This window comes from Pleurodeles waltl, chromosome 2_1 (genome assembly GCF_031143425.1).
Source record: "Pleurodeles waltl isolate 20211129_DDA chromosome 2_1, aPleWal1.hap1.20221129, whole genome shotgun sequence".
Taxonomy (NCBI): domain Eukaryota; kingdom Metazoa; phylum Chordata; class Amphibia; order Caudata; family Salamandridae; genus Pleurodeles; species Pleurodeles waltl.
In genome coordinates, this window is record NC_090438.1 from 159,897,218 (window position 1) to 159,922,989 (window position 25,772).

Consider the following 25,772-nt stretch of genomic DNA (forward strand, 5'->3'; position numbering starts at 1 on the left):
GGGTGCTCTTGTGTGGTTGGGTGTATGAATCGTATATTGTAGCGTTCGGTGTCTGCTTCTGGGGTTCTCTGTATCAGTTGTCCTAATTTAGTTGCAAAGGATTGTGGGGTGTGTCTGTGAGTGTTTTATAGTGTTATAGATGTGGGTCAGGTGTGTGGGTTTTGAACTTGCCAATGTGTGCATTTCTTACTGTTGGGTCTACTTGCCGGCCGTGGCGGTCTGTGCCGCCAATGGTCATTCGGCTTCCACTGACCGCTGCGGTGATTTGTGCATCATTATTTGGAGGGCGGGGAGTTTGTGTGCTCACAGTCCGGTATTTCTGCCGACAAGATCCTGGCAGTGACTGGTGGTAGGGAGATTTTTGTCGGTTTCTGATTTTTGCATCATTATATGGTGGGTTTTTGTTCACAGCCAATGGTGGTCTTCTGTTCGCCGTCGCCACGACGGTCGATGGTGTTTATCGCCGTGTTCATAATGAGGGCCTATATTTTACAAATTGACAAGTGTTCTTATCTACACTTACACTGCAACACATGCACGGCCTCTATTGCAGCATCATCAAACAGTGAGGACAGGTGCATGGATATCATACATTTCCTCACCTTGGTTGCATAGCAGACCATACCCCAATCCCCACCTCAACTGAGCTAAGCATCCTTCTTCTGGGGAAAAGCTTCAGCAGTTTCAATGCAAATCCTAATAGAAACATCAGTACTTTACTTTACTACTAGAAGGAATCCATCTTATATCACATCTGATAGTTGTCATGTACTAGATGTCCCGTATAAAAGTCGATGAGTCAACAATGTTTCCGGGAATAAATTCTTTATTCTTATGAGTGGAAGAGTCCACCAAGATTCGAAATTGCCTCTCTCACTGTTGAATTCCAGCCTGGAATCCTAATACCATCAAAATAATAACACGTGACAAAGGATCACATGCTTCACAATACAGTCTACAACATCTCCCCTCCTTAAATAAAATTACAACAAAAATATGCAATTATGATAAAATTGTATAAACACAGAAATCTTTATCTATTAACAAAATATGCACATACAAATTAATATCGTGAAAATCACAAGAAGACAATTGCCATATTCCTTAATATATTCCACTAAAGATAGCGATAGATGAGTATAGAAAAGTACTATAGCAAGTACCTTCATCCATTATCAGTGAATTATTATTCCTTAATTCATTTGACTCTTCATCCTTGTTCTCGCTTGTGTTTTGATCTGCAATAGGTTCACTTCTATCTTGGTTTCTCATGTCTTTTGATATATTGTTGGTCTAAACTAATTGTATCTGTTAGTGGTTTTCAGTACATGACTCCATAACAGTGTGCTATTATCACACAGGTTTCTCTCTATAACTTCTCTTTGGAATTCACTTAATGGTAACAGGTTTCTTCTTGCCCACCACCTTCCATCAATTCATTTTACTGCTGTGCATGACATTTTATCAGCCTTAAATGGACCTAGAAAGTTGAAGTCTGTTTTAGATCTCTTGCTTCTCATGTTCTTTACCATAACCCATGAACAATGTTTTATATTAATTTCACCAATATGCATTTTCATTTTAATCCTGGGCACGCTTTACACTTTCTCTCACTTTACTGTCATCAATTCTACTATCATGACTTCCAGCACTTCTGTCAATCAACCATCCTGGAACCATTTTGGACTTGGTGCCCTTTATTCTTGAGAACTCGAAAGGTGACTGAGTGAGGTGTGTTGTGATACATCCATATTTATTCTCTTAAATACTCTGTGATGTTCATACCACAAGTAGGGGCAGTTTCAATTCCCTCCTTGAGAATTCTATTAGCTCTTTCCACAGCACCTTTGGTTTGTGCATTATATAAAGCTACTGTATAATGCCTTACATCTCAACTTTTTAGAAATGACTCCATCTTGTCAGACTCTAACTGCACCCGTAACTAATTCTGCTGGTGACCTCTCAATAGCAAACAACTTAGCCAAACAATTTATAGCTCTGTCACAATAAATCCATTTGGGATAGTAATCAACTGCAACAATCATATATTTGAGATTCAAATCTACTGCATTGATTGTCCTACAAAACCTATAGCAATTTTTTCCCAGGCTTTTCTAGTAAAAGGTATCGGAATCATAGGGGTATTGCTAATTTTCTAGTGTTTAAAAGACAACAAACACCCGTTGCATTTTTCCATCATGAGATCAACTTCTTTATCCATTGCTGGCCACCAAAAGGTTTATCTTAATATTTTTTTTAGTAGAGGTAGCCCCTAAATGAGCAGCCTGAGCTAAAGAAAGTATTCTTGCTCTCAACACTACCGGAGGTATGAACTTGTCGGCTCTTAACAATACTCTATTTTCAACTGATAACTCATCTGCCACGTGTGCAAAATTTAAAATCTCAACTTTTAGCTGTCTGAAATTTGGCCATTTCTTTTTCAAGAACTCTTTGACTCCAGACATTATTACGTCCTGATTACAAGCTGTCAACCTCTCATCCTCTTTGATGGAACCTCTACTATGACTAACTACATCCATCGTAGCAACTACACATTCATTATTTTTTTCATTGTGTTCAGACTCATTATTAACTGGTAAACTCGACAAACAACCAGCTCTGCAACTTATTCTTCCTGGAATATACTCAAAATTATACTTCGGAAGCCTGGCTACAAAATAATTGTGAAGATTTTGATGCTTTTCCTTTACTGCCAAATAAATACATCAAAGGCTTATGATCGGTATGAAGAACGAACTGCGTGCCCCATAAATACGTTTTAAATTTGTTTATTGCCTGTGCACAGGCTAGTGCTTCTCTCTCTTTATAGTATTATGGGGCATGTTTACGATGCCACTAGCGCCACCTTGCACCACATTTGGGTCATTTTCTTTATGCAAATATGGCATTAAGGTGGCATTTCCAACGAGCAATATTTACAAAGTGGCTTAGTGCAAGCATTGCATCACTTTGTAAACCCTTGCACCACATTATGCCTGTGTCAGGCATAATGTCTGTAAGGGGGCCATTCCCACATAGGGGGGCCCAGGAAAATGGTACAGTGCAATTAACTAGATTTCACTTTGCCCTTTTTAGCGTAATAATTAACGCCTGCCTAATGCAGGTGTTAATTTGATACTCCTATTGAAAACAATGGGCCACCCTGGGCTTTGCTGCATTAGCGTCATAATTAATGGTGCTAATCCAGCAAAGCACCACATTAGCACCAGAAATGATGACGCTAATGTGGACACATCAGCCATGGTGCGCCATTTTGTAAATATGGCACACACATAGGTGGTCATTCTGACCCTGGCGGTTGAAAACCGCCAGGGCAGAGTGCCGCGGAAGCACCGCCAACAGGCTGGCGGTGCTTCATGGGCAATTCTGACTGCGGCGGCAAAGCTGCGGTCAGAAAAGGGCAACCAACGGTTTCCCGCCGGTTTACCCCTGCCCCAAAGAATCCTCCATGGCGGCGCTGCTCGCAGCACCGCCATGGGGATTCCGACCCCCTTCCCGCCATCCTGGCGGTAAAAACCGCCAGGAACAGGATGGCGGGAACGGGTGTCGTGGGGCCCCTGGGGACCCCTGCACTGCCCATGCCACAGGCCCCATAATGATTTTCAGTGCGACGGGTGCCACTGCACCCGTCGCACACCAGCAACTCCGCCGGCTCCGTTCGGAGCCGGCTTCATCGTTGCTGGGGCTTTCCCGCTGGGCGGGCGGGCGGCCTTTTGGCGGTCGCCCGCCCGCCCAGCGGGAAAGTCAGAATGACCTTCGCGGTCATTTGACCGTGGTGCGGTCTTCTGGCGGTCTCCGCCCGGCGGGCGGCGCCCGCCGCCCGCCGGGGTCGGAATGACCCCCATAGTGTTGTTAGGGGGATGCAATGAGGTGCTAGAAAAGTGGTGCATCATGGATTATGCACCACTTTTCCATAAATATGCCCGATTATTTCTTTTCAGTTTCTTTCAAAATTCTAGAAGCAAATGCTATATTATGTTTTTGTTCTTTACATTTTTGACATAATACAGCACCTAGGGCCATATGTACGAACACTTTGTTTCATAGACACAGAATGGGTAAAAACCTTTGCCACATCTGGCCCCTAGTCCTATGGCACTAGCATCCACAGTGACAATGCATTTGAACCCATTACAAAACATTTTCAAAGAGTGTACCTTCAACAATATGTTTTTGTTATTTTGGAACTCTTGCAGTTCTCTAACACACCATGCAAAATGTAATTTCTTGCAAAGCATTTTTCTAAATGGTTCTATTAAATTGGCATAGCCATGTACAAATCTAGATCAATAATCACTCAAACGATGAATGATCTTAGTTCATCCTTATCTTTTGGACTAGGAGCATCTCTCAATGATTCCAAGAGGTAAATTTTAGGTTGAATGTCTTGGGAAGAAATCATGTGCCTCAAATAGTCAACAGATTCAGTCGAAAACCTGCACTTGTCAAATAAAACTGTTATCCCTCCTTCTTCGAGAATGGCAAATACTTTATCTAAAATTCAATTACGTTCATTAGTAGGTTTAAAACAGATGAACAAATCATCTTGAAAGACTATCACACCAACTATATCTTTGAAAAGGATACATTATTTTTTGGAATACACTAGCTGCTGAAGCTAGTACGAATGGTAACCTTAAAAACTTAAAAACTCCAAATGGTGTTATGAAAGAGGTAAGTAGTCAAGACTTTTTTTCCCAATGGAACTTGATGATATGCAGCCTTGAGGTCGATTTTACTAAAATACTTTACATCTCCAATAGTGGGCAATAATTCCTGTATTTATAGTAGGGGATGACACTCCTCAACTATATTTCTGTTCAATTATCTCAAATTGGCACATAATCTGATGCCACTCCCTTTGTCCTTAGCAATAACAATGGTGCCAACCTACTCCGAAGCATTTACTGGTTCAATCACTCGAGCATCCACTAGTTCTTGAAAATACTTTTCAAGGTCAGGCCTAACACTCAGTGGTACTCCCTATGAGCTGTAGAAGTGGCTCCTTTTTTCAAAATAGTTTTGTGCTCGAATCCTTTAACAGTACTATTTTATTACACAACACTTCAGAATATTTCTTAAGAATATCCTCCAGGTTTTGGGAATCATTTTTAATGGACATCACAGTTTGTTGATGTGCCAGGCATCAATACAATCCCTACTTTTCCCTGATCTATCCAACCCATTATGTCACGTCCCTAAACAGCTACCTACACTTTGGTTACACTATCTCGCCCTGAATATTCAAGAGATTATTCTACAAATCCTAATATTTAAATTTCTGTGTCACCATATGCTACTACCCTAATATCAGGAATTTTGAACTTTATATCAGTCCATAGACTTTTAAAAGTTTCTTCTGAAATCATGGTGACAGGGGAACCTGAATCTACAATTATGGTTAGTATTACTTTACCAATGTTAACATCACAAAAAGTCATTTTTTGATTGCCATATCACCACATTTGTTTACAACATCCACCACAAGTTCTACATTCTCAGGCTTTTCTTCTATAGTGTGTTCGTTGCTATACATAACATTGCTGATTTTCACAGGATTTAATGCATTAGCCTTACAAGCTCGAATAAAATGTCATATTTATTTATATTTATTACATTGTTTTCCTACTGCAGGACAATTAGCGAAATTACTTAAATGTGCATATGAGGCACATTTATGGAAAGATGTAATGTGATTCGACATGCTTGGTTTCTTTTTTTCTTCTACCCCTTTTTTTGGCAAACGCTCACTCCATCTTTTTCTTCTTTTTCTCCTGCCAACAGTTTGATGGATTCAGCTGACGTCTCAATACCTTTTGCAATTTTTATGGTTTCTTCTAAAGACACATTTGTGCAACATAATAAATGTTCCTGAACCTTTTTAGATGCACAGTGATCTGATCCCTCATGTATTGATTGACATTATTTCCAAATGCACAGGATCTTGTTAATATTCTTAAGGCAACAACATATTTCTCAACCGATGCTGAAGAGGATTGTTTTCTTGTTTAAAAATGAATTGTCTCCAATACAATACTAGGCTCTTCAGTGTCATGAAGATCTAAGCATTTCTTTGCTTCAATATAAAAGCTGCAATATAAATATTCCATACATTAGCATCACCAGAACCCACACCACAAGGAGTTTGCACTACAGGTAGATCAAATACTTTTTGACCCTCTGTTCCTAAACAGTTGAACAGTATTGCAGTTTTTCTAGCAGGAGGAGAACTAACAGCATCTATAGCCACCAAATAATTTTCAAAAAATCTGCACCAATATGCCCATTTTTGTGTAGACATTACAGGACTGGCTAAAAAAGGAGGTGGTTGTTAAACAGTTCCACCTGAAGACATAGTTAATAGATAAAATTGCCTTCTTTACTTTAGACTTAGGGCCAGATTTATGGAGCCCTTGCGCCTTCCAACGCCAGATTAGCATCACTTTTTTACCCTTATGTGTCGTTGAAAGGGGAAAAACGCTGCGCCATATTTACAAAGTGCATGCAAGCATTGTGCCACTTTATAACTCCTTGCCCCACATTATGCCTGTGCCAGGCATAATGTGTGCAAGGGGAGCGTTCCGGCGCTGGGGGGCAAAGAAATGGTGCTAAAATTCCTTTGCATCAATTTATCAGCATTTTTTAACACCTGCTAAGTGCAGGCATTAAAAAGAGGCTCCCATTGATTACAATGGGTCTTTGGGTGCTTTGCAGGATTAGCGTCATAATTTTTGAGTCTAGTCCTACAAAGCGTTGGACTATCATAAAAAAATGGTGATGATAGTCACCCTAACTACCATCATAGTGCGGATACTATAAATATGGCGGTACCATAGTGGGGCACAAGAAAAGTGGCACTGCACTAGGTGCAGCACCACTTTTCATAAATATGGCCCTTAATGTTTTTACTGGACACATTGACAACATTTCCAAGTCTCATTGATATAAATTATGCATGACATCATATTGTATTTACCTTGTATTTTTATTTTCATACTTGCCAAGCATCAGTGTGCATAGGCAGTGCAGGGAGCCCCTGACACCCCCATTCCGACATCCTTTCCATGGCGGTCCAACCGCCATGAAAAGGCTGGCAGGTTGGGGGGTCATAATCCCCAGGGCAGTGCTGTATGCAGCGCTACCCTGGCAGATTACAACTGCCAAGACCACCAGGCTGTCGAATGGTAGCAACCTGTCGGTGTCAGAGGTTGGACCGTGGTGGCTTGGCCATGGTCGTAATGTGGCAGATGGACTGCCACGATTGTGGCAGTCTGACCGCCATGGCGAGTCTTGGTGTCTTAAGAGTGCCAGACTCGAAATGGGGGCCATAATGCTCAAACTAATCCTAAATGAATAATTTGAGGCTTCCTTTTTTAATATAATTTACATCTCAAACATATCACAGGTTCTCCTGAAAACCGCTTTTCATAATTGTTTCTTTTAAAAACTATGGAGTCAATTTAGAAAAGCATTTATGAGTACATGAAGTTGTACTACAGGGGTACTACTTCGAATATTTATAAAATCCTTTTGTGAAATGGCCCCTCAGTGTTTCTGGGTACATGCCCTTTGTAAATGTGTATTCAATATATTGCTTGGTACACAATGCATATATTTCAACCCGCACTGTACGTTGTTGCTCCTCAAGCTCCAAGATACATGTATGTATATCAATTTGCAGCCTGTGTATTTCTGTATACACTGTGTTGATCTCATTAAATATCTGTAATGTTTTGGTATATAATATATGCACTTTTATCTATGTAGGTTATAAACTTGAAAGACGTGAATTACGTCCCACCTCACTATAATGGCTTCTTTGTGTAGGTGATGCAGGAAATTTAAACGCCTCGATGGTACCGAACAATAACAAGGACTTCATGTACTGAAGCTCTGTATATAATTTTTTTTATTCAAGCTCTAAAACACAAAAGGTAAAATATAACATGCTGGGAGTCTATAAAAAGTATAAAGTAGAGCTTTAATTACCTTATCCTGTGTATGCTTGGACGCTGGCTTGTTCTCTACAGGGTACATCAAAGGTACTGCAATACCTTGATCTGGTTTCTGATAAGTCGAAATTAGGTTCTTCATTTTGCGAAAAAATCTTTTGCTGACCCCCGGTGCAAACTGCAAAATAACACATCAAAACCTATCATTTAGTTAAATCTATTCTTGTGACTTGTTCAGGTCTTAGAAAATGATTACTTTAAGAAATGCCCATCAGAAGCCGATTGTGAGAGCTGCCACAGCGACTGACAAAGTGGCACATTATGTGCCTTTGGCAAAGACTGGAACATAACAAGGCAGAGAGCGCTGACGCAGCAACTCAAATGATAGCTTTTATGTCCACTGTCAACAACATTTAGTTAATGCAATTGCCAGCCCTCAAAATCCCCACCCTTACGCTGCATACTACAGTTGGCGCCAACATGTCTTGTTCAGCAAGTTAAATTGTTACAACATGTTTGCGCACTGTATACTTTTTTAAAGAAAGTAAAGATCCACATGTTTGGTGAACAAACAATAGTTGTAATTGCCATAGATCTTCTGTGTGCTGTGTGAGCTGGCGCTTTGCCAATATAATAGCATATTCTTGAAAGGGCAGTTTATGTTGATTTCATTTTTATTGCAGGGTGACACCAGCAATCTGAAAAACAAGCAATGGCAAAGACAATGTTTCTGCTCTTAAAGGCTGAATGAACTATTGTCTTTGTCAATTCTTTTTTGCATTGGCATTCTGCCAGAATGGCTGCTAGTGTGTTATAACATATCCAAATGCACGAGTCATAAAGCATGCACATAAATGGGAACACATGGATGGCCATCTTGAAATGGGCTTTCAACTAAAGAAAAGCCATTCCAAGATGGGCATCTATGTGTGCACATGCATGGTGGTGCATGTGGCTGTGTGCCTCATGTGTCCATATGAAGGCATTCCAAGATGGTCTTTGATGCATATGTTTGCAAGCGCATATGTTGTGATGTTTGCATGCACATACATTGGGACATATGCATGTGCATGCGTCGTAATGAACCAGTGGCTATTTTGCCATTTTTAATGAGCTTTTCCAGAATGGTTGTCTGCCATTATAAAGTAGTGAATTAGGTACAAAAAATATTCAATAAGGAAAAGGCCAGCACTGCAAACAAAGGCAGTGAGTGAGCCATAACACTTTGCATCTCCCTTGATTTCATAAAAATAATAATAGTAATGATAACAATAATGGTTGGACCTCGCATCCTTTTCGTGGTTTACCTGCCAACTTTTTGCTTATACTCTATTGGCACATTTAACTTACTTGTTAGACCCTAGTAAAGTGGTACTACCTGTATCCAGGACCTGTAAATCGAATACTACTAATGGACCTACAGCACTCATTGTGCCACTCACTTAAGTAGCCCTTTAAACATGTCTCAGGCATTTCATTGCTGCTTGTGTGCAGCTTTATACTATCATTTCAACCTGGCAAGACAAAACTCTAGCCTGGGCCAAACCTTACTTTGAAATACATATGTCACCCCTAGAGTAGGCTCTAAATAGCCCATATGGCAGGGTGTAGGCTATTTAAAAATATGGATATGTGCATTTAAGTTGTACATGTCTTGGTAGTCAAGAACCCTTCAAATCATTTTTTACTAGTACATTTAATAAGTGATAACTATCAATTGTGAGCTGGAAGGAATGTCAAGTTTGGTGTCTAAATAATTGTAGTTTAAAAACCTTTTTAAACTGTAAAGTCAGATTTTAAGTCACAATTCTGAAAAAATGCCACTTTTGGAAAGTTTCAATAAAGGTAATTTGCTGACAAGGAAGTAAACAGCTGTAGACAAAAATACTATGAAGAAACTGAATTCTTTGACCCCAAGAGGTGATAATTTTACTTAATCATAAAGGACTGAATCTGAGGAAATCATATTATCATGAGAAATAATCATGAGAAATAGAAACCGAACACTATGATGAATATTAAGAAAGAAGATTTTTTTATAATATAACTATTGTGAAACATAGAGTACATCAATAAATAAACCCTTAATACATCGCTCATATAGATCTCTGAGTAAAATTACATATTCAAAACCATACATCAAAGTATGCAAAATCCACTCTTTATCTAATATAATCAGTCCATTGAATATAACAAATGACAAAAGGAAGGCGATCCAAAAATTAAATGAAAGAAGTGGATGTGGCATCAAGCTCTCCAGAGGTTATTGGGGTGCCCATGTCTTTGCAACTTTTAGAAAGTTGGCATTTTCTTTTCATAACCATTTGGTGCCTGCAGCCTATTTACTGGGTCTCGTGGCTAGGTGTAGCTGTTGGTTGGTCTTTGTGTATTGCTGCCAGACAGTGAAAAAAGGACCATTGGTGTTGCCAGGATGAGTAATCCCTGACTTGATGAGGGGGAGGAGCTGTCATCTTCCCCACTTACAAGTCACAAAGGCTCTGCCTGAAAGCAGTCACAAAGGGTTTGACAATAGTTGATTGTGACCCCAGACAATCTGGACAGGGAGACAGGAAATGTGGGTGGAAATCTCCAGAACATTTTCCTACTTCAAAGTGGGCACCAGGTATAAATATTGGACCCTCAGATCCAATTCTTAGGTACATCTCTGGACCTGTGGAAGAATCACAAGGACCGGTGTGCTGCTCTGCAATAAGGACTGCTACCCTGTTGCCCAGCTGCCTGAGAGAAGGACTGGACCTGCATCTTGAGCTCAGAACCACCAGATTGACTCCACAGGCCAGAGTCTAGCCTCCTGATCTAAGCCTCAGTGACATAACAGGCTCCAACAATGTTGAATCTAGCACCTTAACTCTGCCAGCTGTAAGTCCCCCTCCCCAAGTGGTGACCCCAAGTCTTGGACCCTGGGAAGTGGGCCTGAAGATGCTCTGCCAGCCTAGTCGTCCCTGTGCGACACATCCCTGACTCAAGACTTTGCTTCATAGCCTCTTCAGAACCCCTGCTGTGTGATGCATTCTCGGTTGAGGCTTTTGCGTCGCAAGCCTCTTGTTAACGGCATCCTCGTGGATGATACAGGACTCCACATTGCAAGCCCCGTAAATTCTTCCGAACCGTACAGTGGGTGACCCATCTTAGACACAGAACTTTGTATCGCAAGCCCCTCCTCAATGCCATCCTTGATGACAATGCAGGACCTTGCATCACAGCCCCACAGCTCCACGGAGCCACCACTGTGTGATGCATCCTCAACAAGGGATCTCAAAATGCTCTGCAACTAGGATTTAAGGTACTTTTGTTTAGTGGGCCCAACTTGGTCTCTGTATCTTGCCCACACTCCATTGCGGTCGGTTTGAACTTATGACTTTGCCCGGATATATGTGATGTATTGGAAATAACAGGTCTGCAAAGAAGAGCTACATCTGTCTGTAGGTTGGAACTATAATGATTAACCACTGCCTTTCTCCATAGTACTAGGAGAAAATGTAGAGATATGCTTATTCAACTTTTAGGTAAGAGCCCTGGTTCCGGGCCAGGCATTACCGCTTTCATTCTTTGAATGATTCTAGGTAGCTAGAGATTAGATGTATTGTTTCCTTCTGAAATGGCTAAATTTGCTGTTACCACTCAACTGTACATCAGACATTGCAAGCTGCTCCCACTCTGCAGTGGCAGCATCTTGCAGTCTAATGTCCAAGCTGATTTGTTGTATTGTCCAAGAGGGTCCCATCATCTCTGACTCGCCAATAAAACCTTAGTGTGGAGAGTCTCTGGTAGGAAGAAAATTATCTGACCATGACAAGGAACAGCTGATGGCCAAAGCAAACTGAATGCTCTTGTGATCAACTTAATGGTCATTCTCAGTCAATTCTTCATGAAGCAATATCTTTGAATCAACAGTCACTAGCCACAGGCAAGATAAAAATGCACTATAGTCTTTTAAATTGGATCATTGGAATTCTTTGGTGAAGAACTCATAAAAAGGTGATGTTTTGATTTAGGTTTGCTCTTCCACCTGGAGCACGGCACATGCATTACAAATGAATTAAACAGGAATAGGATTTCCTTGGACTGTGCCCCCATTTGACAAAATGTAACATATCAGTACTAGTAGCACCACTGAACTCTTTTGAGTATGACACCTAGGAAAGCAGTATAAATCAGATGGATTTTGGACAGGTAATCCCCACCCTTTACAGAGCTACAGATACTATTGCCTCTGTATATCCATGGAGACAATATTCTCCCAATCAAATGTTTCTAGAGAATAGCATGGGGTAGCAGCATTTCTCCCTCCTGACCACTTTCCCCTGGAGTTTTACCCAGCGATTTCTTCTACTTGTAATCGTGATGTGGCTGGTCAAAGGAGTTATTAGCCCCATCAGGATTACTGGGGACATTCAGAGTAAGGTCACTAGTGACAATGACTCTACATTTTGAGGGTCTTTTCTCCTTATATCACATTAGACACTTTCAGTTCTTCTGGTGAGCTTTCTTTCAACTGACTGCAGGTGCTGCAGAAAAACACTTTGAGAAAAACACTTTCAACATTTGCTATCGCCTAGGGAACTTCTGAACCCTTACTGATAGGTTAAGTTGCGGAGGATGAGATGTCCACATCCTCTGCACTACGTTATAAATGCCTTGTCTTCCACTGTAATCTCTATGATGCTTCAAGTAGAGTGTTTTCCTGTTTTACCTTCAGTTTTCCCCAATCTACCCTCCAGGAAGAAGGGGAGAAACAAAATGACCACTAGGCATCAGGGATGATTTATTTATAAAACAGAAATGGGTTGCTGGTCAACCTGCCAGGAGTGAGACGTATTCCCACCTATTAAAGACCCTACTACCTTTCTGTCTCCCAATGGGAGGTAGGATGGTTTATCCCCAATTGATCTTCCCTGTAGCGGGAAGGAAGACAGCCCATTGAGATCACAGAGTTCCCAGGTAAAACATGGAAACATCTAATACTGGATGGGCTGAGATTGGGAATGCTGAGTGGTCGCAAAAGGAGTTACGAGCCCCATCAGGATTACTAGGGACTTTCAGAGTGAGGCAACTAGTGGAAATGACTCTACATTTTGAGCATTGTTTCTCCATAAATGACTAGAGACAGTCTTAGTTTTCCTGGTGAAATTTCTTTCATTCAACTTCAGGTCCTGAGTACCACAACAGCCAAGTGATATCCAGTACCACAGGGTCCCACCTTGACTAAAATACTTTCAACATTTATGATTGCATAGGGAATTAATGAATCCTTATTGATGGGATATTAACCTTTCATCACAAAGGGATGAGAATATAACATTCTCTGCACTAGGTTATCAACGTGACGACGCGAACTCCTTGACCCCCACTGAATGTAGAAATCCCTATGGCACTTCCACTGGATTGTTTACCTTTTTTTGATTTCAGGTTAACCCCAATCTGCCCTCCTAGAGGAAGGGGGATCATAAAGCCTACTAGGCACCAAGGATTATTTATTTACAATAAAGAAATTGGGTGTGAGATCGCATCTATGTTTCCTGTATGGTTTTCACTTGTGCACATGCACACTTATCTTTCCAAGCGCACAGGGCCTCTGCTGCAGTGCGCATCAAGGGAAAGACTTCCCAAGCTTTTAAAATCAGAAGCAGAAAGGAAGCTTTCCCTTGGTGCACATCATACACAGACCATTGACCAGCACACACACACACACACACATCCCCACACACCTGCAAACACAGATGGAGGGAAAGTATGTGATGTTAGGGCCAGAGCTGTCCAGTTTTGAATTGGAAACTGATTTTGAGTCCTGACATTGATTTAAAATCCTGTTTCTGGGCAAATCACTTAGGACCTCATTACTACTTTGGCGGTCTTTTCAGAAGGCCGCCGCATTTTGAATCACACCGTGAAGACTGTCAAAAAACATCCACTAATCTGACACCACCCGGACACTGGAGGGGGGGGAAGAGGCAGTTCCACCACCAGCACTGCCACACCCACACATATCCACCCACCAGATTACGAGTCACAGATCAGCACAGCGGTACTTTCGCAGTGGAAAGCCATTAGCAAAGCGAACCACCGCAATCAGAATCCACCACAGTCAGAACACAACACCACATTGGAATATCCCACACCTGACACACATTCAAACACCAGGCACACCTACTAACAGTACTATATAACACACTCCAACACAACCCACAATCCTTTGCTACAAATTCAAATTACACATACACAGAGAGCAGGCAAATACACTCATATACCACCATTGCACTATAGGCACAGATACACATCCCACTAAGCACACACAACACAACTGTACTACCAACACAAAGCACACATAATGATCACACACACACCACAAGCATCCATCGCCCACTATGCACCACCAACACCCCATCAATCACCCTACACTGCACCCTTACACACACAACAACCCCCTCCCACCCATAACACAACCACAACCATGTCCCCACAAAAATACCCACAGTTCACAGACCACAAGTTGAGGGTCATGGTGAATGAAATCATCAGGGTAGAGCCACAACTGTTTGGAGCACAGGCCCAGCAAACCTCGATTGCCAGGACAATTGAGTTGTGGCAGAAAATAGTTGACAGGATCAACTATGTACTCAACCATCCACGCACAAGGGAGGACATCAGGAAGAGGTGGAACAACCTTAAGGGAATATTCCAGATTGCCATGCACAAGACTTGCAGTGGGCCCCCACAGTTCACATCTTTGGGGGGCAACCTGATGGACTAGACTCTGGTAAGTGAACACAACCTCCATGTCACACAATTGTCGTGTACTGTATGCTTCCTCACCACCCAAATACTCCTCAATGTACTGCATGTCTCACTACACATTCCACCTATCCACCTAATGCCCCCTCCTACATGCCACACCTCCACCCAACCCAACTGCCCTCAAAGCCCTTGGCAAAGGCATGCCTAGCATGGACTAATACTAATACTATGACTCCCACAAGGCACAAGCCCATCTACCTGAATACCTGGAATGTATACATCACATCACATCCCTTGCATTTATGCCTATTGGACTAGATATACCAACTAGATAAAATGACTGAGGACCACAACATGGCAATGACAGCAATGCAATGGAACAACACAATGCAAACAAGGCGAAACATAGCTGCGCCACTGTGACTAATCCAATTGGCCACTAATCGGGATCCACAACCCAGAAAGTCAGCCACCATTGTATACTATGTCAGATGGCATGCTCCATGCACATGCACAGCATGCACATACAGCAGATTTAACCTTGCATAATCCCATACCCTCCACCCACTGGGACATCATGCTGCTATGTCCAGCATTCTACCACTCACAACAACCAAGCCTGAATAGTTACTAGCTAACAGTGCAGAACAGTCATGTGAACTATCAGTCTGTACCAGTATCCACCCACAAAGCAGGATGTACTAAACCTGATTGACACCAACCTAAATGGAATATGGTACACATGTCACAGACCACTACCTAACACCAATGGTATGCTGTGCAGTGTCTGTCTTTGTCATTGCTGGTAATCATGTCAAGCCACTGTATGCATATGATAAAGAGTGAACCAAACACATCTTCAATATGTAAGTCCCTCTCTCACTACATCCACAGGTACCCGGGCCAGTGCCACCATATAGAGGATACCAAAGACTGCCAGCCCACCACAGGATATAGGCCCCAGTGAGGACAACACGGATGAATGTCTGGGCACTGACGAACGACCTGGCTCATCTGGGACACCTGGTCAGTCTACTACTCCCTACCTCACCCTGCCCACATCAATCCCCCCCAAGGCCTGCGGCCTCAATATCATACAGTCAGTAGGTGGAATTACATGAGTACAGGATAATGCAACACACATTGCTCATTAGTGGTCTGTACTTTGGAGATTTGATCCCAGGAAACTTCAGTGGGCAAACTTGTTAAAATTGAGAAATTGTTACTGTGCACATGACATAGAAACAATCTGCTCCCCCAACACACACATAGGGATAGGACCATATCAACCCCTACTGATAGTTCAACTCAGGAGGACAATAGTCAGCAAATCATGTGGATATACAACACTTGCCAAATCACGATCACCATACCTGTACGGCACTGGAAGTACTGATTGATGAGCTCAGTCCTAGAGTCAGCTGCACCTTCCGCCTCTGCCTCCTCATCACTTGCCATGTCAGAATAACCAGCCACGGGTCCAGCTGCCTCATCCCCATCAGCTAGCTATGGTATCTGGCATCTCAGGGATAGATTGTGGTGCATGCAGCAGGCTACTACTATTTGGCATACCTCTTGGGGTCAATAGAGGAGGGCACCTCTAGATACGTCCAGACACCTGAATCTGACTTTCAGGAGGCCAAATGTTCTTTCAATTACATTTCTCGTCCCCCCGTGGGCCTCATCGAAATGGACTTCCCATCCGTGGCAGGGTACCTCACTGGTATTAAAAGCCAGGGAAGGTTAGGATAAGCAGAGTCACCTGTGTGAAAAAATATAGGACCAGTGACATAACAGGTATAGCGACAGGGAAGAATTTGATGACAGATGCAACATCACGTGTGGGTCATTTCTGTTCCTCAAAATGAAGGGATCATGAACAGATCCAGGAAACTTGGCTGTGACATGAGATGTACTGGTCTGCCAGACACACCAGCTGAACATTAATGAAGTGGTAGTTCTTCCTGTTCCTATACACCTGTTCATTGGCAATGGGAAGAACGAGAACTATATGGGTGCCATCTATGGCCCCTATCACATGAGGGATGTGCCCCATTTCCTAAAAGTCTGCCTTCATATAGGTCAAATCCACACGTTGGGGGAACCTGATGTAGCTGTCCAGGTGTTTCAACAATGCACATAGTACATCCTTCAACACTAGACTGAACATTGGCTGTGGCATCCCTGCTGCCAAGTCCACTGTATTCTGAAAGGAGCCTGTGGCAAGAAAGTGTAGCACTGACAGGACTTGTACTGTGGGAGGAATGGAATAGGGATTGCGTATGGCTGGTAACAGTTCAGGCTCCAACTGTGTACATAGATCCATGATGATCTGACGATTCAGACAATGGGTTTGTATGATATTCCTGTCATCCAGGGTTGCAAGGTCAACTAGTGGATGGTACACTTGTGGTTGTCTCAGTCTTCTCATGGTAGGATGTCTAGGTAGAGAGAAGAGAATGTACATTGAGAAATGCACTTGACACTTGTTAGCCGAACATGTAAAAATAGCACACATCTAATACTGTTTGACATGCGTAGCGCTGCTGGCATATACAAAAATGGGCATGCAGAAGCACTTTGGACACCAGCCTTGCAGCACAAGGCTGAACCTGTAAGTGGTTTAGGATGCATGTTACATGTGTCGGCACTACCATGATGGCACAACATAGGGTTACCCCCAGTTTGCCCTAATATGTATATGGCACAGTTATATTGGCATATCAATGCATGGGATGTGCACAAAATGGCTGCCGCCTCTGCTGCAGCACTGGACAGATGAAAGTGACCTAATTCCACCAGAGTATGTCGTCATGGCAGTAGGCGGTTGCTACTGCCGTGAAGCTTGTCATAGGTTAACATTGCTCTCCATGGGGGATTGGGGCCAATGGCGATGACCGCCGGCGGTGATGTCCTGTACGTGGCGACTGTGACTGCCATTTTCTGCAGCCATGCTCACTTGACTCTTGACATTGCTTCCAGCAAGACCTCAACGACATGAGCTGCTGTGTACTGTCTCTGGGAGCCATCATGCTATGTCCTGCAGGTGGTAGGGCCCCAGCTTTCACACCAGAAGAGCTGGAGAAACTTGTGGACATGGTCCTACCCCTGTATAGACAGCTATAAGGGGCACCAGAGGATCAGGTGAGCCCAATCCCATGGTCATGTGTGATAGGGCTGTTTGTGATGGTGAATGGGGTAAGTGTACAGGTGAGAGAGTATAGATGCATGCAGAGGGCATGAAGTGAAGGCATGTGGGCAGAGAGGGTGGGCATGTTTGGGCACTTGGTGTGTCTGATGTGTATAGGCCTCTCTTGTTAGTATGCTGCCAGTATACTTGACTTTCTCCTTTTGTTTTTGTCATCCATGCAGGTGAACGCCCATCAGAAGAAAGGGATCTAGCATGCCATGGCGAGGAAGTGCAGACCCTGGGGGTCCATAACCAGCAGAGCACCCAATGTTGCAAGCGGTGGGAGGACCTGAGATGCTTGACCCAGAAGACTGCAGAGGCCCAGCTGGGGATGTCCTCCCATCGAGGGAGGGGTGCCCATTGGACCCTGACCCCCCTAATGGCCTGAATATTGGCGCTGACCTACCCTGAGGTGGATGTGCGTTTGAGGGCAGCACAGCAGCCACAAGGGGGTGAATACTGACTGTTTCCTGGGACTTGCATAGGGTTGTAAGGGATTCGCTGCATCAGAGTAGCTTATGTGAAAATGTAGTCAATGCAATATGTATGTAGACTTAGGGGGAATGGATAGTAACCACCTGCCCTGAGCATTAGTTGTAGATGTGTCTTGATGGTTTGCTTTCAGTGGATGTACATCTCCCATATCCAATATTCTCGATGTCTGCATTGTGAAGATGGTCTAATCAGATTGGATAATATGTGGATCCATCCTGCCTTTACTATGGATGTGTGCTTGTGTATGACCCTTTCCATTGAGTATGACCTGCTCCATCCCTCTGCATTTGGGCATTTGTGGCTCTAAGGTATCAGTCGACTCCCATCTTTTAGCCCACCTGTATATGCAACTGTGTGACTCTGCTTTTATCATTGGGACAATAGAAATCAATTATGGTGTTGTCTACATGTGAGTCAGCCATTATATTTCCACCACAGATATGGCTTGTGCATGACTGGACTAATGGCTTCACAGTTGTATCCCTAAATATTGGTATTCTGCTATCTATTGGATATGCAAAGGTTGGACAAGTAGGCTCCTTTGAAATGTAGTTATAAAATGGTCTGATTGCAAACATCAAGCATTTCTAAGTACTAGACTTGTGGGGCTGAAACCTTGAACACAATGGGATAGTATTAGAGATTGTAAGTACCAAGACAGCCCTTGTCATTCACAATGTGTAATGTTAATGCCATGTAGGCCAATGCCCTAGCAATTACAGTGCTACATAGCTTATGGGCTGACTACATCATGTCCCAATTGTTACTTGGGGGCACATCTGGTGAAGTGGGAACCTGTACGCTGCCCTTGGCCTAGCTGAAGTGGGTGATTAAGGCAGGATTGGGTATTGTATGACTAATGATATGTTGATGTGAAATGTATGTTGTATTTCCTCTGCTGAGGCAACCATATGTAGTAGTGTGATGTGTTGTCAGTGCCAAGGTGGTGGTGTTGGGCCAGGTATGCATATTGCAACCATGTATTGACTGTATGAAATGTGTGTTGTGAGGACTTAGGTACAGACATTCTCATATCTGGGACAGTGTGATTGACCACCCCTCCCAAGCCCAAGCCCAAGCCCAAGCCCAAGGACCCCCCTCCCAAGCCCAAACCCAAAGACCCTACTCCAAAACCCAAGCCCAACCTCCTCCACCCCAAACCCTGAGATGCCTGCTTGCCCCCTTGATGCTCCTACCCTGTGGGGGGTCATGTGACAGTCAGGAGTCAAGTAGGTTCTCACAGAGGTGACAATTGTGGCTTTGGCATTGTGGACATTGGACTGCCCAATGGGCTGATTATTGAATATAGTTATTTATATTCTTCCCTACCCAAAGATTTTAATACATGTGGTCCAACCTGTTGTTGGCTTTGATGGTAACATACTTGTCGTGCCTTTCTTTCCACGTGGCTGGATGGTATTTGGCACCTTAGGTTTGTTTGTGTGTGATGTGTGTTGGGGGGGTTGGGCTAGCTGTAGTGTCTGGCCTGCATGTGTGTGTGTGTGGCCCTGGCTGTTATCCTGCTGCGATGAATGTGTATTGTGTGTAGGATATGCTTGTGTTTGGTACATGCCTCATGCTGTATGTGGATTAATTGTGTATTGTATGTACTTGTGTTTATTGTTGTGTGTGCATGCGTGTGTGTGGTGATGGATATATCAGATGAGTTGTGTGTTGATTTAACATGGTATGGAGTATGTTTCATTGTATGGCTGTGTGATTGTGTATCTTGGTTCTAGTATGTATGTGGTGTCATGTGTAGGTGTGCACTGAAATCACTTGACGAAGCTTTTGTGTAGTTACACTTGTGGTGTAGTTGTGTAAATCGTGCTGTTGTATAATGTTGTGTTTGACTGTGCGGGTGCTGTGTATCTGCAAGTTGCTGTGTGTATTGCATGTGTGTGCTGCGGTGGTGTGTGTGTTATTGGTGTGTCTATGTAGTATGGGTGTGCATGTGTGTATCTAGGTGTGTGTGTATGTGCGTATGAGTGTGTAGCTACGTGTGTGTGTGTTTGTCGCTGTCACCCGCCACCCCAAATGTGTATGTTGAGTGTGCGTCTGTACTTTGGGTTTTCCCTACAGTGTCAGGTAGGTGTGTGTACTCACAGTTGTGGTCTTTGTCAATGTTGCTGGTTCCGGAGTCGTTGTGCGAGCAGGAGCAGTTGGAGGACTTCCAGCTCCATGGCGGCTCCAAACTGGTATGTGTTCCTGAAGGTGAGTGTCTCCTTTTATACAGTTGGTTTCCGCCAGGGTTTTTATGGTGTTGCGACCACCACGGAACCCTTGGTGGTGTGCAGCCTCGTAATGTGTCTGGTGGGAACATAGCGTCTGCCGGCCTGAAGGTGGCTGCCACCACCCGTGGTAGCATAACTGCACTGGTGGTACTGGCAGTAGTTTGGGGGAGATCCCGTCTGCCCACATCTAAACCCCTTTATATCTAAAGGGATTTAGATGTCAGTGGACAGGATATCTGTCACCAATGTGACAGAGTAACCCTTACGTCAGTAACTAAATCAGACCCATTATCTCTTATAACATGCCATCCACAGCACCTCTTTATTTGAAGCTACATTTTAGCCCTGTGTGGCCCATCACCCCCAGGGCTCAAATTTCAGTTACTGGCAGCCAGTCTCACAAATCATTTTTTGCCCCAGATTGAAAAAGACCCTGCAGTAAAGCGCTCCCTCCTGCTTCCCTTTGGTGATTGTGGGCATTGTTTGAAACATCATATGCATGATGCTGTGATAATTATGATGTTCTAGTGGCTACCCTGAGTGGCATTTTAGCCCTAAGCTAAAAAATGATGATGATGAGTTTGTGCACTGGAAGGCTAAATGGTTTACAAACCAGGATAAAAAGCTTATCACCACCGAGTAGCCAATGAATCTGGGTAAGCTAATGTGTCATGGGCCCAACCATAGTGTAGTGAAGGTAATGAGGCCCCTAGCCAATGTTTGAACTGTAAAATACAACAATAATCAGAGTTCAGAGGATGCTTCAAGCCATTGGGTCCATGGTGCACTGCATTTGCTGCACCTATCATAGCTACACTCCAGAACGAGGTATAACTCTCTATAGAATGTCTGACCTGTGGGGAGGTTACACATTATCCAGTGTTGGTGCAACACACATTCAATCTGCTCTGTCTATCCTGGCTGCAGAGAAAGAACCCTTGGTCACTAAAGATAAAATAAATTCAGTTGGAATCATCACAGATCTATGATGACTGGTGCGCAGAACAAGATAACTAGGGCAGAGAGCATGCAAAGTCTGAATGGGGTTAAGGCAAGAGTGAGTTGCTTATCCTGCATCCTACCAAGTCAGGACTCATTAATCTCTTTGTGTGGGGAAGTCATTCACCCTGCCAGGATGCGATAAACATGCAGCTTCACAGTGTCTTGATTGGCAGCAAGCTTAAACAGGCAGACCTAAATGCACAATATGCTTAAAGAAGAAACTAAAGAGTATTCTTTCTGCTCAATTCATTAGTGACACAGAAGATTTTCAACATCTGTCTGGTGTAGGAGGATGTTAAAAGAGTCTGAACATAACCAAAACTACAGAGTCTAGTGCAGGTGCTGGAAGTCATCACCAACATGACCTAGATGCAGTGGTTGAAGTGCAAACAACAGGAAGAGACCTTGACCACCTCAAGGTCAGCAATAACCATTCAGAAACAGTTATTTTGTAATACAAAAGTATAGATACTCTTTCTCTAAAATAAAAAAAAATGATAGGTATGTTATTGCCCATAGATCCCTTTAATTTCAGCCTCTGCTTAGATGCATCGGCCCATGTAATGGCCAATGAATAGTAGCTCAAGCCCCAAACAACCGAAATACATACAGATGAGTAGCACAGTACATGCCATTCTTCAGCATTTTTTAGTTTAATATCCTACATGGCAAGAATAAGACCCCAATTTGAGACTGAGACAGGAACATTATCAATTTACAAAACAGTTCAAGCACTACAACTTGATTCCACTCATCATATGCTGAATGATATCCTGGGCAAACTGCAATCTTTTTACAGTGGTAGGTTGACTTGACCTAACACAAATACAGTTTAACTTCAGAGTTAAGAGACTGGGGCCTCTAACATGTTGCTGCCTTCTCATCCACTTTTGTTCAAAATAATTGAGAAGCTAATGTCCCATTCACATGGATGTCCTCAATAATAAACATTGAATAGGTGAAGCAATCAGGAGTACATTTCATAGACATTGAGCGGTGACTTCTGCAACCAACAACGGTGGAGTTGCACATTGGCTCAACTATCAAACAAGGTACAAGGGTCCGAGCTTTTGGGTGTCTGTCTTCTGCTGACAAACATTTGTACAACCACATTGATGAAGTGCTGGAAGAGCTCCCAAGAGCGCTGAATATTAGCTTTGATATATTCAGACGGAAGACCTCTTCAGGGGCTGCAAACAGTACTTTAGAGGTGGAAAGACAAAAGTTTGAGGCTGCATCAAAGAAAATGCAAATTCCTCAGAATTTAACTCTTCATCTTCTTGTACATTTATGGGAGTTTGTGACAATCCTAAGAATATGTTGGATATTAAAATAGTCTAAACCCTCTTGAGGAGACAACCTGACACTTTAGGATATCAACATTAGTGGTTACATGCATATCTCTGTAAAAGGTGCATTAACTTGCGGGGCTATCTTCTGGACTAACAGCAGTAAAATTATCTGACCCTGGAAGTGAGGTGGCTGCAGCTATTGTTCACCTGTCAGGCCATGCTCTAAATTTTATCCTTATTTTTCCACTTTTCCACTGGGCTTCTATTTAAAGGCAGTCAAATCCTTACACCTTATGAGATGGTGACTTCTCAAGCAGAGTTTACAGAAGTGTAACACACAATGCCGGAAGCCCCACTCTACTGGTGTTCTTCACAGAAGGATTGGTAATGGAGAAAGTCTTTGCCTTTCCACTCACTGTATACAGGTAGCACATTTACCTACACAAGCCAGTGTAAATGATGTCATTCCTAGCAGTAGAAATTAAATCTTTTTTACACCACACTGCCTTGTCCTCTGCATGGATTGCTCCATTTCTGACTTAAACCCTATAGATTGGGACTTCTGACTTTCGCTCCTCAAAAACATCCTTTGTCCAGAGCAATGTGTCTCAAAGCAGGAAGCATTGGAGCTGCCTCCAAGCTGGAGCATCCAAAAGATAGGCACAAAAAGTGTAAGCTTTCAGCACCTTTCTTTCATCATCTAGCCTGAAGCAGCAATCCTAGAATGACAAAAGACGAATTAGATGTAGAAATGTTCTCATGCTGAAAAGCACACTGCAGCTGCACTTCTTCTCTCTGTCATCCACCAAATGGTAGTGTTCAGGTAGCTTAATCTTCAGCTCTTTGTTAAATGAAAGTTATAAGGTACCCTGGTCTCTCCCTTGTCACTTCAGTGTCTAGGTCCTCTTCCTCCAGCTACAAGAAAACAGGCACTGCACTTATACTTCCTGAAATGCTGAACTCCATCCTGTGCCATGATATAGCAGGGACATCCAAATACTTTACTTTGGTACTTTGGTAAAGTATTTGTGAAGCATATCTTAAGGATAAACGCTAGAAGATATGGCTTATTTGCAGAATTCATTTCAGTGTTTTCGTTACATTCACATCATTTGCCATGTATATTCTCACATCGATACTTCCCTATATATGCATCCACAAATTAAGCTACGCTACCAACCCCTCCGCTGATCAGCAGTCTAGCAATAGACTAGCAATGGACTGACTGTTCACCTTATTCTGTAGCCTATCAAAAGTGCCTAATATAGCACTATCCTACATGTAAACACTGACATTTCTTTCTACAGGTTTGCATCCTTGAAGCACGTGCTATCTCAAAAGTTTACTCTATGTATCTAAAAACCTGCATAAAAATGTTGACCTTGACTTAAAAACAATGATAATCTACTCTCCATTTTTTGTTTTAATTACCTTTCCATTCTTTACATCCTCTGCATGCCTCCTCTCTATTCTACACGTGCACATTTGCCATAATCTCTGTTACTGTATTTGTGCAAATTGCCCACACCGTATCTTAAAGATCACAACCTCTCCTTCTTAGAAAGTCATGTCGTGCAACCTAGCAATATCTAATCTGCTCTAGCTCATCTTCTAATCCCACCCACTTTCTGCATGAACATACTCCCTTCTAATGATTGCATCTAAGTGATACTAATTTTAAACCATCTCAAAGACACTGGAATAAATACGTGGAATAGTGTCCTTGAGAGAACAAGACTAAACTCAATGCCAACAATAACCAGTAACCACTAGATTAACCACTTACTTTGGGTTCTGGAGCAGTGTGCTGCCTGACGTAAAGTGCTTCAACACCTTGTAAGGGGTAGTAAGTGCTACATAAGTATAATTATGTACTGTGTACTGCTAGCCCTTCCTTCCCCTATTGACTCATCAGTAGGTGGGCGCTAAGGGGGTAAGGGTCAGACAAGGAGTCAACCCTGAGGTGTCATCTTGGGTTAAAGGCTGAGTGATTTAACTTCTGGTAAATACCTGCGGTTCTGGCTGCTCATTCGTTTGCTTAGTGAGTTGTCACATGTTTGACACATGTGGCCTTAGATGCAGTCACAGACACCATTCACTGCCGCATATAATTAAAGACAATTAGAGGGAACACTGGTTGGAGTGTTGAAGCATTGGGCCATACCCCTACCCTAGTGTAAAGTTTACATGCCCACATAATGGAATTTATGCAGTCAACCCACTCTGCACTCCCCTGAGCGTTACGTTTTCAAATGTATGAGGTTTGTAGGATTCGCTAGGTGCCTACCCATTCTAAAATAGTGCAGCAACCCATATTTCCACAAAAAGTCAATTTGAGTGACCACAGTTGAATATTTCTTTTTGTGTGTTTTGGGGCCTTTGCTATTTTGGACACTATGCCCTATTACACAAGTGAGGTACCACTTCTATCAGAAATATATGGGAATGCTGAGTGGCAGTAATTGTGTGGATCCCACAAATTCCAGGACATTTTCTCACAGAAATATGAGAGAATTCCATGACTTTGGCCACATGTTGGTATTTACAGGGCATCCGGGGTAGGAACACATAGATCCATGTTACACCACACTGGCCTCCCCTGCGTGGCTAGTTGTCAGAAATGTCTGTGTTTGAAGGGTTTCTTTTGGTGCAAGCGTTGCCAGGGCCCAAATACAGATCATGTATCCTTGTTTATTCTTGGGCCTTTTCATGTCAAAGGCAATTGACCTAGCTACAACCACCCTGGCCTCACCCTGGTGTCACATTTTCAGAAATATCTGGGTTTGTTGGGTTTCCCTTTTTGCTGGCTGAGCCAGGCCACAAATACTGT

General features: G+C 42.9%; 1 protein-coding gene across 2 annotated transcripts in view; it reads right to left on the reverse strand.

Annotated features, from left to right (window-relative positions):
- Positions 1-25,772, reverse strand: part of SH2D1A (SH2 domain containing 1A) — a 534,870-nt gene that overhangs the window by 173,536 nt on the left and 335,562 nt on the right. Inside the window, exons 3-4 of one of the 2 annotated variants that reach the window (XM_069205938.1) lie at positions 8,011-8,151; positions 5,656-6,111 (exon numbers count right to left, since the gene is read on the reverse strand). In XM_069205938.1, the coding sequence (XP_069062039.1) occupies positions 6,100-6,111; positions 8,011-8,151 (153 nt within the window). In that variant the 3' untranslated portion in view covers positions 5,656-6,099. Of the gene's footprint in view, positions 1-5,655; positions 6,112-8,010; positions 8,152-25,772 lie in introns of those variants that run through there. The other variant, XM_069205937.1, reaches the window with a different exon arrangement.